Below are 18,056 nucleotides of genomic sequence, written 5' to 3'. Positions count from 1 at the left end.
TTAACCCAACCTGCCTAACATGCCATCTTGAAAAGCAAAAACCTCACATTTTTTTATCATGTCTAGAAAATAATTGATTTGGGTTGGTTACCAATCTATTTATTTTATATGTTGTCCAGCCTGAAGAATTCTGGGGAACATCAATATTTCTCAGTTGCAGTTATCTTGGTGGAGAAAGTGTTTTTGTGTTTTTAAAAGGAATGACAATATGGCCTGTCAAAATACTGGCTCACAGGTAGCATTATAAGGTAGGCATGGGAAAGCAAGCTATGTATAAAGATCTCCAGGAAATAGATCCTAGATTTGATTATGGACACAACAGATTTCAACAGAGGATTGCACAAAGCTGTCTACATATCATCTTAATTTATAACGTTATTTGTTTGGATCTGAACCCAGTCACTGTGATTATAAACATGGCTTATGGCTTAGAACATTGTGGATTAATAAGCTATGATTAAAATGAACCATCCAGGTTAGGGAAACTATTTACAATAGATTAAACTCATCCAGAAAACTCCTTGTAGTTTTCTTAGTAACATTATGGAAATGTTTGGCCTTTGTCTTCTTCCAAAATATTTTTCTTACAGTACTATCTAGTCTATAGTCTTCAACCCTAGTATTTTTTGGTAATCTTAAATACTAAACTGAAATTTTCTGGTTTATCCCCAATACTAACCACGTCTTGCTTAGGGTTTTTTTGTAGTCAGACAGAGTTGGCTAGGTGCTCTACTAGCATATGCATATTTTTTTTAAAAAAGAAAACTTACACTTTTTATAACATTCAAAATACAAACCTAATATGCGGTTAACAAAGACAAATTGGGCAGGTATCTTCAACAGGATTTTGAACTGAACAGTGTGAGTTTTCATACGGAAATTGTTCAAAGGACAGAAACCTCAGATGTTGTTTAGCTTCCTCTATGAAAAATTTATCTAGCTAACCGCACCAGGCAACGGTCTATCATTACGCTGCAGTTTCAAACAGAATCCCTCATTGGCTGATTCATGGGGAAGAGCACCATTTGAAACATTCTCAGAAAACAAACAAATCGAAAGTGACTGTGAATTTCTACACATTGCCACCAAAGCTGCATCTCCTTATCTATAGGTGTAGATAAGCACACAAAAGTTAGGGCAGGGGCAAGTAGGTCGAGGCAGCAGAAGCATAAATTCTTGAAACCTGATCTGCAAGGAGCTAGTTTTCAGTTTTATGGGAGGAATTTACTTCTTTATAAATTCTCCCAAGTTTCTAAAGTGAGTTGTGCCAACTCCATTCAGATGATCCCCAGCCAAGAGTATTTGCACTTGGAGCTGGAATATTGTTTTCTCCTTGGGAACCATAACTGAGACAGGAACAAGATTAAATCAGCAAAATGCATGCACTATACACTTCATGATACAGCTATAACTATATCCATTTACACCAAATAGCATTTTAAAATACTATTTGGAACAGTAAACCTATTTTTTTCCCTGCAGGACATTTACAGGACTATTTTCTATAGATCTGCCCAGAAGCAACTCTTATTACATTTTATACTGTGGGATTTACTCCTAGTTAAGTAGGAACAACATTGCATCATTAGTACCCAGGTATTCTTTCCCAAGGCCTTCTTAAAATAGCTCAGCTGTGACCGCAAATAAGCCTTAGCAGAGGAGATATTCCATTCTGCATTCTGCCTTCCAGAACTAAAATCGGCATATTGACTTTCACATGGAGCTGCATCGGCAGTCAGAGCAGTTTTCAATTATGATTAAGTGGCTCTCTGGAACATCTTAATCCCTGAGGTGAGACTGGCTCCCACACTCCTGACCCGGCTCTGCTGGGTGGCTTGGGGATCTGACGGGGGAGCTTCATACTGGAAGTGGTTGATTAATTAAAACCTAATCCCACCTGCCCACTCCGTGAATCCAGCTCCTGCCTTTCCCGTCTGGTTTTAATGGTTTGTAATTATGAATGGTTTTACCGGTATCTGATGTGTGCCATGACTGTCAATTTTAATATCTTTCCTTTTTTAATGGTTTATGCTTTAAAACATTAAAAACATTATGCCCAGAGTCATTCGATACGAGATGGGCAGCAAATAAATTTTTCTAAACAAACAAACAAACAAATAATTTAAGGAAATGAGATCCAGCACAAACAAATGGAACCACCACGTTTTGTACTATCAAAAGATTTGAAACATTTTCCAGGAGAGCCTTGTATAGGGTACATTAGAATAATTTTAATATAAAATTGCTAAAGAATAAATGAGTACGGCCAGATCTATTTTCCAAGTAGGGAGTGCTCATTTTATCAGCCAAAATATACTCCTAAGTCATAGACACAACTTGATTTCTGGGAACTGTGTTGCAAATCAGGGTGTGTACATTAGGCTGTGTACTTCTTTCACAGAAATGAACAGTGAACAAAATTATTCATCAAAGTTTTATAGCCAAGCATGTCCAATAGAACTACTATCAGAGAATCTATGTTGCTTTAGCTGAACCTGAACAGACAATCAGATTAAACTTTGTGCCTGTTGGTGCTTGAATTAGGACATTACTTTGAAGAACAGGTATTTAAGAAGCAGAACAGTAATCCTAACAAAAACAGAATGTTTTGAGATTTAAGGGTGAAGCCAAGCTTGTAGATAATATCCAGATATGCTGTACCTCAATTGACAAAATTGTCCATCTATTGTTTTTAACTCCTAAAATAGGCCATGTGAACCAGTTGCCATTTTTCAAAACTGCTTCTAGACATGGTAATGAAAGAGATGTCAACATTCGCTCAAACTCAAGTCCGTGCTCAAAAAAACATGTCTGTCCATCTGTCTTCACCACACAGTAAAATTCTGTCCTGCAGAAGTGGACAAAAGATAATTCACTTAGCTAATAAGAACAAAAAATATATATATTACAATTCATGGGCCAATTCAGACTTTTATTTTTTTTAAAAAAAATCATGAACTCAATAAATTACACAATAATTTCCCCCTTAATAAATTTTTCACAAAATAAAATTTACAATTTATAAGAGAAAGCTTTGAAACTCCCCTCTCTTTTGAAGTGCTGATGAGTTATTTTTTTCTTTTATGTTATGCTGGTGGATTGTTCTGTAACTGCTACAATTGGTTTCAAAGATTTACAGGAAATCAAACCAAACACAGGCAACAACAAAAATCACACAGATATTTTAAGGGATAATTATTCAGTAGGTAATAAATGGAACAATCAAGTTGACATTCAATGCCAACATACTAAGCACCATAAATAGAAGTGACCAGGGAAGTTTCCCCAACTTTTAAAAGTAAAAAACAAGTGCACTTTTAAAATTAACTGTGTTACTGGGCAATATTATAATTTGCTCTATTTGTAGATTCTGTACAGCACTAAAAGGTACACCAAATAGTATATCCAAAATCTGAAAGACTTGTTAAGTGCCAAGAAACTGTATGTAGTAATCAGACTAGTTAGGACATAAATGGTTGAGAGTTCCTGGTTTTTCTAATACACAAGGACTGTCAAGATCCTACACTCACATTCTTTCTGCTTAACACAAATATTATGTAATTGTTCAGCTGATGGGAGATACAATGTTATTAAGCACAGGATAACCACAGAAGAGTCATCCTATATGCCAGCGTTTCCCAACCTTAGGAACTTGAAGATGCGTGGACTTCAACTCCCAGAATTCCCCAGCCAGCTATGGGGAATTCTGGAAGTTGAAGTCCACGCATCTTCAAGTTCCTAAGGTTGGGAAACGCTGCTATATGCAATGCAATCTTGTCTCTAAAGGCACAAATGGTGCTTTAAAGAATGAAGATGTTTGTTTACTTTGAAACGTTGATATTCTAAAAGGATGTAAGTCAAGCCCTTTTCTTATCCTCTCATTTAAAGGATGGACATTACCTGGATCCTCAGCTAAAACAATTTAGCACTGCAAGCCAGACATATGCTACCCCATTGAAATTCTCTTAAAATATATCTGTGTAAATGTGACATTTCTTTAAATGTTATTTTAGCAAAGATTTTTAATTTGATTTTTTTTCCAAAATTGTATCAACTATTAAAGTAACAATCCTATGCATACTTATTAAACTAACAATCCTATGCACACTTACCTCACGAAACTCTGTGAACTTCCTTCCTATTAGCAAGCAAAGGATTATACTACACGACCGATAACTACACTGAGCAAAAAAAACCATGTATTTTTCAAGTTTTAGAAATATGTCCCCTTGTTTAATGTAGACATAGCAGCTCAGGAGTAAACAAATACCTTTTCTTATCTACTTTTTCAGATTCTAGGCGTATCAAACAAGGATTTTAAAACATAATTTCTACAGTGCTTCTTGTAAGAAAACATAGGGCGGTTCACTTTCTGGTTTCTCTGCTGTAGCTGACGGCACCAGGACAGTTTCAACCTGTACAATAAAAAATTCTCAACAACAAAATGAAGACATATACTACACTATTTCCTCTCAATTTCCTCATAAATTGAGTTTTCATTTGTTTACTGTACCAGGTTTGCAATTCTTTTCGATTGTATGTACGAACAAAATGCTGCAACCTGCAAGTCAGTAACTTGGAAGAGAAGCAGGTTGCTGAGCGCTTCAGGGGAAAACAAAAACAGGGAAAGATTTAGCAGTACAGACTCCAGTTATGATCCAGTACAGTGGCAACAGTAGTAATGGACCGTCAGTATGGCACAATGGTAGCAGAATGAAGATTTAGGCTTCTGGTTGGACTACTTATATATGCTGCTGTCTGTACATATGTTAGGAAAACAGTGGCCAACTTTCTATAATTGTATGGGGAACAGAAGTAATGGATCTCTGCCAGACAACAAACTAAATCTTGAGGGAACCATACTTGAAGATTTTCAGAAAAATCTTCCTTTTTTAAAAAAACAAACCCCAAAGCTAGTTTAAAAAAAAATCCTGAATTAAAATAAGACTGAAGATCCAATACAAAATAGAGGTGTGATCAGTAACTGTGGGTCTACCAAATACTCATTTGGTTATCCTTGAAAAATATGGCTAAATGTTACCATGACAAAGTGTTGGCACCTCAACCGGAATGAGCCATCAGCATATTTAACGCAACCTTCCAAACAAATGCAATCTTCCAAAACTAAATTTTTCCCTACAGTGCTTGAATCAGAGGTTCCTTGTGCATCATATTGTAGACCTCATTTTGTCTCATCACACTGTTTTATGGGGAAGAAAAAGTAATGGACACAGAAACTGGGGTATCAAAGAATGTGTCACAATCGTTCAATTCTATGAATTTGGGACATATCTTTTCCATATCGGAAGGGGTTACATCACCCATTATGACATAAATATATACACATTTACTCTACAAAGTTGACTGATGATTTGCATTACCAGCACGCAAGTCTTCTCCTTCAAGGACATTCAAGATTCTACAGTAAGAAATTGGAATGTTTGAAATATTCCATAAAGTATTTCTAGAAAACCATTGCATAACTTGTTAATTTTCCTGACAAGTTGGAATGCTTGTTACAGATGTAGTTTGGGAATATACATATTTGGATACTGAAACAAGAACAACCTTTTGCTTAGCTTACAAAAATAAAGAGAAATGCAATGGGGAAAACATAGGGAACCCTGACGCTTAAAAAGTGAGTTAAGTCTGGTTTTCGCTTCTTTAAAATGCTGCACCATTGTTATACACATTCCTGCCAAAAAGGCAAAGCATTTCACAAGTCACGTGTCCCAACTGCTGTCTTTAAACGCAATTTTGACTAACCGGAGTTCTAGTTCAAAAGCATCTGGCCGGTCTTGTGGGTTAGCAGCAAGCATTTCCTTAATCAGCTGTTTCATGCGAGCGTTCATTTTCTTTTTCTTGACGGGTATGAGTAGTTCCATTTTTGGATTTTCCAGCAATGCCTCTCCAACAGGTACAATCTCAGTCCCTTGCTTCACGTAACTGCCCAAGAGTTCTTTCTTTGTCTCTGTGTCTATGAAAGTGATTCTTTCTAACATTGCCCAGATTATAATCCCCAATGCAAAAATGTCTGCTTTGGCAGTGTAGTGACCTTCCCAAACTTCAGGAGCCATGTAGAAGTCTGTGCCACAAGCTGTAGACAGAAAACATTTATTTACATTCACAGGCTCCTCAGGATTTTGTCCTGATGCTGAACAAACCTTGCTTAGGCCAAAGTCAGCTACTTTCAAAGTAGGTTCCAAGTCACTAGCATCCATCCTGCTTTGAGAGATCAAGATGTTATCAGGCTTGAGGTCACGGTGAATGATCTGATTTTTGTGCAGAAAAGCCAGGGCGCTGCTGAGCTGAAGCATAAAACTAGTGTTGGTCTTACGGCTGGGCTTACGGGATAGGAGGTATTCATTCATATCACCTCCATCACAAAAATCCATCACAAACCAAAGATAATAGGCACTTCTGGGATCAAAGGCAATTTCACCTTTCAAGGAGGTCTCTACAAGCTACAACAGAAAGATATTTCAGGTATATATTGAACATACATGATTCAAATCCCAATGTACAGCACATTAATCAAACCGTGAGGTATCAGAGAATGAATGACTATCCAAGGGCCTCCGAATCTAGGAAAATGCTGGCTTCTAAACAAAAAAGTAAATCATGGTTTGGAACTACGTTCACTTAATATCATTTTCCATTTGCTCAACATTTTCTGTTCTTTAGTGTAAGGGATTCTCTTGCATCATTTATGTCAGGATGCACTATAAAAAATATATGAATTACATCATTTCATTCTCTCCTGCAAATGCCTATATGTGGTTTATAAAGCTAATCCAAACTACACTTTCATTTCTGATTTGTCAGCTAAAACTGTGTTTAGATATTACGCTAATCCAAAATGTTATTAGTTTGGTTTGGGCTTAATAGGAATTTATCCTTACGGATTATACGTGATGGTTTATAGCTGTTGTGTAAACCAAACCTTTATAGCTTAATAAACGATAATTGTTCGTGTTCAATATATGCTAAGCCAAAACAAACAAGATGTAGGAGAAGGAATGGCAGAACCTGAGGGTGGAGTTAAAAGGAGGACCAGCTTAGAATTTCTACATAGCCACAAGTGAACTAAGTCCCCCCTTTGAACGCCATGGACACTTATCTAATTCAAAGAAGATACAAATGATTTAGTTAAGATTCCTATGCATAGGCTGTTTATCAATAAATCAATTTAACTGAATCATCATGTGTGGACCTGGTCTTTTGCGCTTGACAGAAAAATCACATAATGGGCTGGTAGCTTGTTCAACATGAATTAGCATAATATGTTAAATGACACATACTACAAACTATAGGTAGATATCACAGATTACCATTATGAGCATAAATGCCAAATGTTAATTTAACTCTTGGTAATAAAACTTACTTAATGGACCACTGAGCACAACTCTTTATTTATATAACTGTGACCAGACAAACCTGAAAAAACAATAAAATAGCACAGCTACAAAACAAAAAGCTTTAGCTTTTAATTTTCAAAGTTAATTTTAAATGTCCCAAGTGTATTTCTATATTCCGTTAATGAAATATATATTGCTGAGCAGATCTTTTGACAATGTGCTTAAAAATAAATCTGGCATAAAATAAAACTAATTTGTTTTCATAGACTTTCATAATTCTGTAGCATACTGAATGGGGAGGACAATTAATCTTTATTTACCTGTAAATAAAGTGAAGAACTGGAACCATGGGACATCTTCTGAACCATGCCGTCTTTTTGCAATATGCATTCTTCCAAGTGGATTACATTTGGGTGTTGGCTTTTAATACTACTAAGTGCCCAGAACTCACGCAAGGCTAATTCTACGTTCTCTGGAGCATGACACCGAATTTTCTTCACCGCAACACGTGCAGAGGTTTTTCTTACAACTGCTTCATATACCACACCATAGCTGCCACGACCAACCTCTCTTATTATATCGTATTTTGGCTGGCTACTCACCATCTTCAAGGTCAAGGTGTCTATGGAAATAAAAACAAAAATATACCTGATTTTTGTTTTCATGCATCTTAAAGAGAAAAATGGAGTTTTTGTTAATGCAGTCACTGTACCTGACAAAATAATGCATGATTTATTGCTTAACATTTTGCACATTTGAAGCAATTACTTTAGTCAAGAAACTATTATTTAACATCATGTATGAATTCAGTCATATACCGGTAATATAATGTATCTATTCAACTGCTAGCCGTTAGAATGAAAGTCTTAAGCAGTTTGGTATAACGTTACTTGAAAATCTTTTTGCAGCTTTATGAACCTGTCAAGGCCTAACATAGCTCACCTGGCTGCAAGTATAATCTATCATTTCAGAGAACAGGAGAAAACAATTCTGGTGCTAAGAACTATCTCATTGTAGAAAACATGTCTGGATGATTTTAAATAGGAGTTTTACTGATCCAGTTACCATAGTTGAAAAATGTAATAAATGCTATTTATGGCTAATTTTATATGTTTCTACCATTTACATTCTAAACCCTTTACATCCTAAAATGCAGTATGAATAACAAACAAAACCTCATTACTGGTACCCCACTTTGCTACTGGTACCCCCCAACAGGACAGTAAATAATGCTGATATGAATATACCTCTGTTAAGTCTTTAACATTTGATAATATGTAAAAATATTACAAACAAAATACTCAGCAACATTAAGGAAGTCATATAAAGATGCATGAAAGTATAAAACAAAGGCATATATACTTTAACAATCCAGAAATGGGCACCTTATTTTTTTCTATGAAATGGATAAGATTGAATAATAAGCTCAGTATAGGGGAAGATATGTTTTAGCTATCTTTTTCTTATAGCAGTAGAAAAACAATGCTGAGATCACCATAATCAAATGAAACAAGGAATGCTGCTAAATATCCTCCAATGGCAGAAAAAAAGGAGAATGTATTATACACATAGCATATTTGAGCAGAGAGCTGTGTTGGGAAATTCATAGCTATTCAACAGCTTTTCATAGCCATTGAAAGTTACAGAAATACATCATGACAATTTTTATGTATGGCTCTGCTTCTACTCATTCCCTTCCCCATTTAACTTTCACTTATCTTCATAAACCCATTTTTAAAATAAAAGCGTAAATATTGCTAAGCACATTGGTTTGTGCTTAAATTGTAAGCCGCCCTGAGTCTTCGGAGAAGGGCGGGATATAAATGGGATTTAAAAAAAATAAATAAACTGGGTCAATCTGTGCAGCAGCAAAACATATTTTCTGCATATATTTATTTAATGGACAAAATATCACCTTTCTTGCTCATACCTTTGCTCAGTTCTGAACATTCTAGTAGAGTTGGCTAGAATTTTACCCACCACATTCTAAAGATAACAATGCAGGCTTATAGTTGTTATGGAAATATCTTTTTAGAGGCAAAATTATTCAAACACCCCCACCCCAAACAAAACTGGCTTGATCCCACTGCTCAGTTGAACTCTCTGGCAGGCTCTCCTTATGCCAAGTCAAGCATATTTTGTCTTTTAACTTTGCCCTGTAAACCGTCCCGAGTCCTTCGGGAATAGGCCGGTATATAAAACTAATTAAACAAACAAACAAACAAATATCATACTCCTATGAAGCAAAAGAAGCACCTGGGTGGAAAAGGTCCAAATTCTTCTACTCAGTTCAGGAGGAGAATTGTCAACAGGGATATGAAATTAACCCCAGAGGAACCCAATTTCCTCTTTCACAACCTGGAGCGGGATGTCAGCGCAACCCTTGTACAACCCAGGCGCGTTTATTCAGGGATAGGCACCACTGTAGCTCGGCTCGGTCTAATCCAGCGTTTCCCAACCTTAGGAACTTGAAGATGCGTGGACTTCAACTCCCAGAATTCCCCAGCCAGCTATAGCTGGCTGGGGAATTCTGGGAGTTGAAGTCCACGCATCTTCAAGTTCCTAAGGTTGGGAAACGCTGGTCTAATCTACGCTGTGGGCCTCGTCCAAGGGGGCTCCCAAAGATGCGCCAAACGCTCCTGCCCCGCCAAGCGGAAGGAGCGGGCAACGGGCCGGTGCCCAGTGGAAAGCAGCCGAAAACACCCCATCTGGGGCTCGACATCTCAGCCGAGGCCAGGCGGGGGAAACCCTTCAGGCACAGGACAAGGCAACACCACCTTTAAAGACCCGAACCCGGCAGTTTACCCACCGTCCACCTCTGGCCCCGGGCTCGCCCTCGGTCGCCGCCGCCGCGGGTGGCTCCCAAGCGCTTGAGCGGCTGCAGCCGCGAAGAGCGTCCCCGGCCGGCCTCATTCTCCACCGCCGCACCGGACTCGACAGCCCGGCGTCAAGCTAGGTGCGAACGGGCCGGGCTTTGACAGCCGCGGCGGGCGCTTCCGTATTGGGACACCGACGGCCTCCCGCAGCCACCCGCCGGGCGCGGGAAAGCAGGCGGCCGTGGTAGCGGCAGCCTCGCCCGCGGCACCAAGGCCGGCGACACGGGCGCCCGAGGGCCGGGCCGCTCGCTGCAACCTCCCCGGGCCCTGGCCAGGGCCGCGCACCAGCTGCTAGCCACGCTCGCCGGGCCTGTCAAAAGGCGTCCTCGCCGCCCTGGCGCGCCCCGGCCTCCCGAACGCGGCCAAGCGTCGCTTTCAATGTTTATGTTTTACCTCAGAGCCGCCGCCGAGCTCTCTCCTCCTAGCCGCCATTATCGGGCTCCCTTCCCCCCCCTTTACTTCTCCCGGGTTCCCTGACACACCCCCTTCTGGGCCCGCCGCGCGCACCCCGAGGGGCGGTGCCGCGCTCCGGGAAGTCGGCCTCGGCGCTTGCTCGGTCCGCTGCTCTGATTGGTTGCAGGAGAGGCGGGTCTTTGGCCTCCATTGCACGGGTTGGGGAGGGGAGCGCGGGGGACGAGCGCGCGCCCCTTCTCATTGGCTGCCCATCGCTCGCTCGCTGTCTCTCTCTCTCTCTCGTCGCGTGCGCTGTATTAACCTGGCGCGCTTGCCCGGGACCCTGCAGAGTGGCTGTTGCCTGGCTCTAGTCCTATTCGGCTGCTTGCGTGCCCGGAGTGTTGCATTGCGTTGCTTGCCTTGCGGCACCCAAATTCGGCAAGCGCCTTCGGACCTCTGCTGCGGTGCAGTTCTCCCACCAGTATTCCAGTATTTGACGGGCTGCCACAAAGAAGAGGGGGGGGAGGGTCACGTTATTCTCCAAAGCACCAGAAGGCAGGAGAAGAAACAATGGTTGGAAACTGACCAAAGAGAGAAGCAACCTGGAATTAAGGAGAAACTTCCTGACAGTCAGGACAATTAACCAGTGGAACAGCTTGCCACCTAAAATTGTGGGCGCTCCATCCCTGGAGATTTTTAAGAAGAGGCCAGACAATCACCTCTCTGAGATGGTATATAGGTTCTCCTGCTTGAGCAGGGGGCTGGACTAGAAGACCTCCAAGGTCCCTTCCAGTTCTGTTATATTGGAACGGAGCAGGAGATCTTTCGGAGTCGGCTGCGCCTGGCATCTCGAGGGTGATCCCGGACGGATTTTCCGGGGAGGTTTGGGTCGTGATGACAGCTTGTTCCAGCTGCTGTCCTTCGCGCAAGCAACCTCTCTCTCCCGGGAGCTGAGGGCCCGTGTTAGGTGGCATCTGTTAGGCTTTTCACCTCATTTTGCAGCCCTCTCCCCAGCCCGCGCTGCCCCCTCCTTGACTGGTTTTCCCCCTGCCCAAAGCCTACCGTGGCTACCATCACCTGGAGATCTTCCTGCTGGATCTGTTTGCATCTCTCATCTTTGTTTTCCTTCCTCTAATTTAGCGTTGGTGCACGTTTGATGCTTAATGGTTTTACTGGTTTAGCTTAAAAAAGACGAGGGAGAAAATCCGGTTTTTGTCATTTTGATGTATGCCGATTGGTGTACATTCAAAGTGACAATAAAGTTATCAACATCATCAGTTGGTTATTATTTTCTTACCGTGGGGCTGATAGGTGGCATTTTCACCATGCCAGACCATGGAGATGCTTCTTCTTTGTATGCTGCAGGGATGTGAAGGTTGAAATCTGATGGTGAGATTTTTCCCACATTTGTCTTCTGTTGCTGGAAAATACAGCTATTTGTACTTTCCCTTAAAGGGACACTGCTTCTCATTTTTCATAACTGGTTGAGAAGAGACCTTATCTATGTGGAATGTAGACAGGTGTAATGCTTTGGAGAGAATGCACCACATCTACCGTATGATGTGAACTCTAGGGAGTGCCCACTCAAATGTAGAACTGTACTTTTTTCTCAGAGTATCTGATTTGTTTTTTCTTTTATGCCCCCTTTTGTGCAGAATTTTCTCAGCTATATTTTCCCCACAGCTCTGTCCTGCAATGTTTTAACAAGCCTGTAGAGGGCTGAGAAATCTGCATTTATTTAATAATCAAATTTATGGATTTATCTATCAAATTTATATAGTTGCCTATCTACCCGAGGCAATTCTGGGCAGCACATAACAAATGTGTAAAACCAAAGATGTAAAAATATAAAAATGATATTAACAGTATATATTACAAAAACAGATATATTAATATTTATTGATAAATATAATTATATTTAGATATTTATGTAGATTAATCTGGATCTGCCCATGTTAGAGTTTTTGATGTTAGACAGCATGGGCTTAGGGAGGTAGGCTTGGAAGTTTAGAGGGTGACACGTCAGATGCCTCATCTGAGTTCAGAGTTCTGTGCAAACATGCTGAAATATGCATTACAAAATTCCTCAGGAGCAAATATATTGTGAAGATAATGAGCATTGTAGCCACACGGATGGATGCTAGTAGGTTGAGAAAGTTGACTCCAGCTGTAGAACTGGAGGGTGCAACTGTTATATCTTTTTTCCTTCAGTTTCGAGAACTTCTGAAGATTTGCATGACTGGCTGTGAAATTCTGAGAATTCTAGCATTTAGACCAGGAACATTTAGACTCAGTGCATGGAATATTCAAATTGTAATAGAACTACTAAATACTGAGATATTGAATTTCAGGCAAAATTTATTTTTATGATGCAACTTCAGAAGTAAAATAAGGGACAGGGAAAGTGGCCCTCAGAGTTTGACCAGTGTATTTTCGCCGTTCAAAGGTTCACATATTTTCAAAATCTTGCTGAATAAAGAGATGCTGATGTTATCTTGTGGCTGCTGTTTTGTCCAGGAAAGTAGTGCTCAGCCTTTGTGATAAGAGTTACTTCTCCAATTTCATTAAAAACTGGGAGATTTAATTTAATTTAATTAAATTATGGGATTTATATGCCGCCCTATCTCCCGAAGGACTCAGGGTGGCTAACAACAATAAAAACAACAATAAAAACAATAAATACAAATATTAAAAGAAATTAAATTTTAGAAAGCCCCAGTAAAAACCAGTAAAAATTAAAAACATAATTTAAAACCCCCAACATCAGTCCAGGTCAGCCAGTTGGAAAAGGTATGTCTTTAGGTGGCGACAAAAGGACCGGAGATCTGGGGCCATCCAAAGTTCTCAGGGGAGCTGATTCCAAAGGGCAGGCGCCCTGACAGAGAAGGCCCTCCCCCTGGGGGTCCCCAGCCGACATTGTCTGGCCGACGGCAACCTGAGGAGACCCTCTCTGTGTGAGTGCACAGGGCGATTGGAAGTCGTTCCTGGCAGCAGATGGTCCTGCATATATCCCGGACCTAAGACATGTAGGGCTTTATAAGTAAGAACCAGCACCTTGAACCTTGCTATTAAGAGAGGACAGAAGAGAGAGCAGGAATCTGCATCTATCATCTCTGCCATAAATTACATTTAAGTGTGTTTGTAAATATATTAAAGGTGAAGGTTCCCCCGCACATGCGTGCTAGTCGTTTCCAACTCTAGGGGCCGGTGCTCATCTCTGTTTCAAAGCTGAAGAGTCAGCGCTTGTCCGACGATGTCTCCGTGATCATGTGGCCAGCATGACTAGACACCAAAGGCGCACGGAATGCTGTTACCTTCCCACCGTAGTGGTCCCTATTTTTCTACTTGCATTTTTACATGCTTTCGAACTGCTAGGTGGGCAGAAGCTGGGACGAGTAACAGGCGCTCACTCTGCTACGCAGCACTCGGGATTCGACCCGCCAAACTGCCGACCTTCTGATCGACAAGCTCAGCGTCCTAACCCACTGAGCCACTGCGTCCCCTATATATAAAATTTGTAACCTACATTCTTAACTCTTGCCATAAAATTCAACTATTCTACTTAGATTGTCTGTACTCCATTGGAATTATGTTGCATTTATTACATCCCCTTGCTCTCTTGCTTTGCCCCCTTTTTCAAATTAAAAACCTTGTTGTAGCTGGGGGTTTTATACCAAATTATTTGAACCTCTGAAGACTTAGGTGAATACATATAATACACCTGCTAGTATCTTCTGGTTTACAATTTGTTTGTCCAAAGATGCAGCACTTACCAGAATGCTAGAAATACAGTTAATCGGTTTTATTCTGGTATGTTATCAGCATAATACTGCCTAGTGGCCAAACTTTTCACACACTCAGGAAAAAGTGTGTGTGTGTGTGTTTGTGTGTCTGTGTGTGTGTGTGTATCAAAACAGTCTCCCCAGCTATCTATAATACAGTTGTCATTAAAATTAGGTTGTTTCAGAATATCTGTCAAAAGAGGGCGCCTTAGAGCTTCAGAAGGAATTTAAGTTTTTGTCTGCCACAATAGAAAAAAGGCAGAGGAATCTTTTGGTTCAATATTTGGTACCAACACTTCAGTCCTATGAAATCCCCTGATCCATTTCTACGTGGCATGGAAATGAATGTGCTACCAACATCTTTATTTGGCTGGAAGGACGTAAGATGACAGGAGAGCTCTGCCTATTTGTGAGGTCCACTATGAGTTTTGCAAAACGAGAAAAAGATGCAAAGGGAGACTTTTGCCACTCTGCAGGAAAAGATACAAAAGGGGGCCATAAAATAGAGAAAGTCCCCTATGAAGAAAAACTGCAGTTTTTCAAATTTAGAGTAAAGTTGGGTAAGAGTAATTAAGGTTGAACTATAGAAAATCATGCAAGTAACAAACAAAAAAGATGGAGGGGGGAGTATTCTATGCTTTTCACAATAATAAAGTTCAATCATGCATTATTATCAATTCAACAATTATAGCCTGGGGCTATATTTAAGAGAATAACAAAATAATAGACTTGGAAGGGACCTTGGAGATCTTCTAGTCCAACCCCCTGTTCAGGCATGAGACCTTATTATACCATGTTTGTATATACCATGTTATACCATGTTTGGCAGGAGACCAAAGGCTGCAATAGGTAGGAAAACCTGCAAAGTGGGTGGAAATTTACTAGTTTGGAATAGTTGAAGGAATTTATTTTAAACTCTGGAGAAATCTATTTTAGATATTGCCCATAATTTGATTTTTTTCTGAATCTTGGTGGAAATACTGTACATTCAGTAGCTACAGTCAGGCCAGTTCAGTCTTAGGCGAGTTTTACAGGAGAAAGGAAGGTCTGGGAAACAGGAATGCTAATTGTCCAAGAATTAAAATAAAATTCTTTAATGGAGCAGGATTCTGGTGGTACAGACTTGCTGAGGTAGAGAGAAAGAGGCTTTCAAAATGCCCCCTTTTAAATCTGCCTGTTTTATAGAGATGTCTGTCAAAATCAAGGGAATTGCAAGATAATGCAAGCTTTTTCCATGTTAGCCACTTTAAGAGGTGTGGACTTCAGCTCCCAGAATTCCTCAACCAGCAAGCTAGCTAGCTGAGGAATTCTGGGAGTTGAAGTGCTCACCTCTTAAAGTTGCCAGGGTTGAGAAATCCTGGGAGACTACAAAATTTGTTAGGAGACTTTATGTCAATTAGTGATGTCTCCACAACATATTTGTGAACATTAAGGAAGATTTCCTATCCTGCATGGACTTTCAACCTTTTTTAAAGAAAACATTGGCTGTAAATGAAGCCATATTCATATGAAGTGCTGGGCTTTTTCAATCCCTTTCATTAAGAATATTCAAATCCTTCTGGGTAGTCATTTGATACCCCTGGCCAACTGTCTTTTTATAGTTTGAGTGCTCTTACCAGCTTGCATAACAGGTGGTAGTCAACTGGTTAAGCTTTTCCAAGTAGCAAAGGTTGTTGATTTCTGTCTTTCATTGTGCAGCTTTTAAAGGGCCAGGCTCTGAGAAAGAAATCCTAGACTCCAGCACCTATCAAATCAAACCATAGAGGTGGGAGCAGTAATCTAATATAGGTCCTGCCCTAGTGAGTTTCCTGGCTGGTTTGAAAGAGACAGCAAAGTGTTGCTCCTTATTTTTAATCTTGCATATCATGCAATGATTGTAGAATTGTAGAATTCAGACAGCATAAAAATAAATACATTTTTGCAAGACCTCATAGTTGTTTTGTAGTACTGTGACACAAAAGCAGCACGTCTATCGGTACTTCATAGAGCAAGAGATATGCCCATTGAGCACCTAAGCACCTTGAGAGAGTTCTCAAGGCTTACCTGACCATGGAGCATCTAAGAGAGATTTCAAGGGGGAAATAACTCCAAGGAGACTTAGAATGGCCAACCAAAGAGTTGTTGTGGCAGGGGATTTGACTTGCTTAGAAAAATATAAATTAGGGGTCTTCAAACCTGGCTCTTTTATGACTTGTGGACTTCAACTCCCAGAATTCCTCAGCCAGCATGCCTGGCTGAGGAATTCTGGGAGTTGAAGTCTACAAGTCATAAAAGGTCCAAGTTTGAAGACCCCTGATATAAATGTTCAAATTGGTATTTCCCAGAGTTATGTTTGGTGTCTAAAGATCGGAGGTGCTATTCCTTACATTATTTAAATGTTATAATTGTGTGCAGCTTGTATTACATATACATACTCTCAGACCTTCATCTTAAACATTACCTTTTAGAATGAAATAGTGCATATTCCCAAATAATATGCTTGGCTTTTAAGACACTCCCTTCTTGAGAACATTGAATTGGGGTTTTTTGAACTGTATCACCAGACTGAATGTCTGGCTAAGTTGGCACTGTTCAGATGTAAGTTGCTCAACTCTTCATGGGAAATGAACCTCAAAGGGGTCTCTGAGAAATTACATGATTACCTAGAATAAAAACAACATTTTTGGAGTTTGTGTATGAGGAACAGAAGAGTGTTTGTGGCTCAGATGTTAGACTGGATCATAAAGGATCAACTTCTAGTCCCAACTTGATCATAACAGCTGCCCAAGTGACTATAGGTTATAAGGTCTTTGATAATCCTGGCTCTACACAAAGCAAATCTAAGAAAAGTACAGGATTTGAAAGTATTGAATACATTGATAGTTCTCATTCAAGGCAGTTAAACTAATTTGTTACAAAATAACACTTAAGAGCTGTTTCAATATTTTAATCACACTTTCATTGATCTGCTTATTGACTTCAACTGATAAAAAAATGAAAAAAAATTACAGACGGATGAAGTAAGAAGAAAATGAGGCACAAATGATGGTTCTCCCAGATTCATCGGGTCAAGTATCTCTTAATCCAGGGGTCTTCAAACTTGGCAACTTTAAGACTTGTGAACTTCAGCCAGCTGGCTGGCTGAGGAATTCTGGGAGTTGAAGCCCACAAGTCTTAAAGTTGCCAAGTTTGAAGACCCCTGGATTAATCCAATCTCCTTCACCAGATTGTTGAGAAGATAAAATAGGAGGCAGCTCCTACCATCAAATAATAACCATTGTCTAGAACAGCGTTTTCCAACCTTAGGAACTTGAAGATGCGTGGACTTCAACTCCCAGAATTCCCCAGCCAGCATAGCTGGCTGGGGAATTCTGGGAGTTGAAGTCCACGCATCTTCAAGTTCCTAAGGTTGGAAAACGCTGGTCTAGAAGATGGTAGAGGACAGGAAGGCCTGGAGGAACATTGTCCATAGGGTCGCGATGGGACACAACTTCGCAACTAACAACAACAACAACAACTGGTCCAAGGGGAAGCTCAGGATAGAAATTAAGACCAAAAGGTATACTGCTGATTACAGTCATAGGTCATGATTGCTGTAAAGTGGGTCACCCATGTGACTGGTCCAATTTTATGACCTCTTTTTGCAGCAGTCATTAAGTGTACAGCAC

The 18,056-nt window shown here is 40.2% G+C and overlaps 1 protein-coding gene across 3 annotated transcripts; it reads right to left on the bottom strand.

Moving 5' to 3' along the window:
• Window positions 1–2,146: 2,146 nt before the first annotated feature.
• PDIK1L (PDLIM1 interacting kinase 1 like) lies at window positions 2,147–10,709 on the bottom strand. Of its 3 annotated transcripts, none has more exons than XM_083369778.1 (4): window positions 10,628–10,709; window positions 7,679–7,980; window positions 5,767–6,464; window positions 2,147–2,848 (listed from the first exon to the last, which is right to left on the bottom strand). In XM_083369778.1, exons 2-4 carry the CDS (start codon window positions 7,961–7,963, stop codon window positions 2,590–2,592), a joined length of 1,242 nt encoding a protein of 413 aa, XP_083225904.1. In that variant the 5' UTR covers window positions 7,964–7,980; window positions 10,628–10,709; the 3' UTR covers window positions 2,147–2,589. The 3 variants fall into 3 exon arrangements, 2 of the variants coding, with proteins under 2 accessions (XP_083225904.1, XP_083225905.1); XR_014493320.1 differs by having other exon boundaries at window positions 2,656–2,848; window positions 5,382–6,464; XM_083369779.1 differs by lacking the exon at window positions 2,147–2,848 and having other exon boundaries at window positions 5,244–6,464.
• Window positions 10,710–18,056: the final 7,347 nt, after the last annotated feature.

This window comes from Vipera ursinii, assembly GCF_947247035.1.
Source record: "Vipera ursinii genome assembly, chromosome: 9".
Classification (NCBI taxonomy): domain Eukaryota; kingdom Metazoa; phylum Chordata; class Lepidosauria; order Squamata; family Viperidae; genus Vipera; species Vipera ursinii.
The sequence above is the reverse complement of the archived record's forward strand: the minus strand, read 5'-3'. Positions and strand labels throughout refer to the sequence as shown.

Coding starts and splice junctions, on each gene's coding strand:
- PDIK1L (XM_083369778.1), bottom strand. CDS start 7,963: ATGGTGAGTAGCCAGCCAAAATACGATATAATAAGAGAGGTTGGTCGT. Junction 6,465..7,678: donor GTTCTTCACTTTATTTACAG/GTAAATAAAGAT, acceptor TTTCTGTTGTAG/CTTGTAGAGACCTCCTTGAA. Junction 2,849..5,766: donor GCTTTTGAACTAGAACTCCG/GTTAGTCAAAAT, acceptor CCACTTCTGCAG/GACAGAATTTTACTGTGTGG.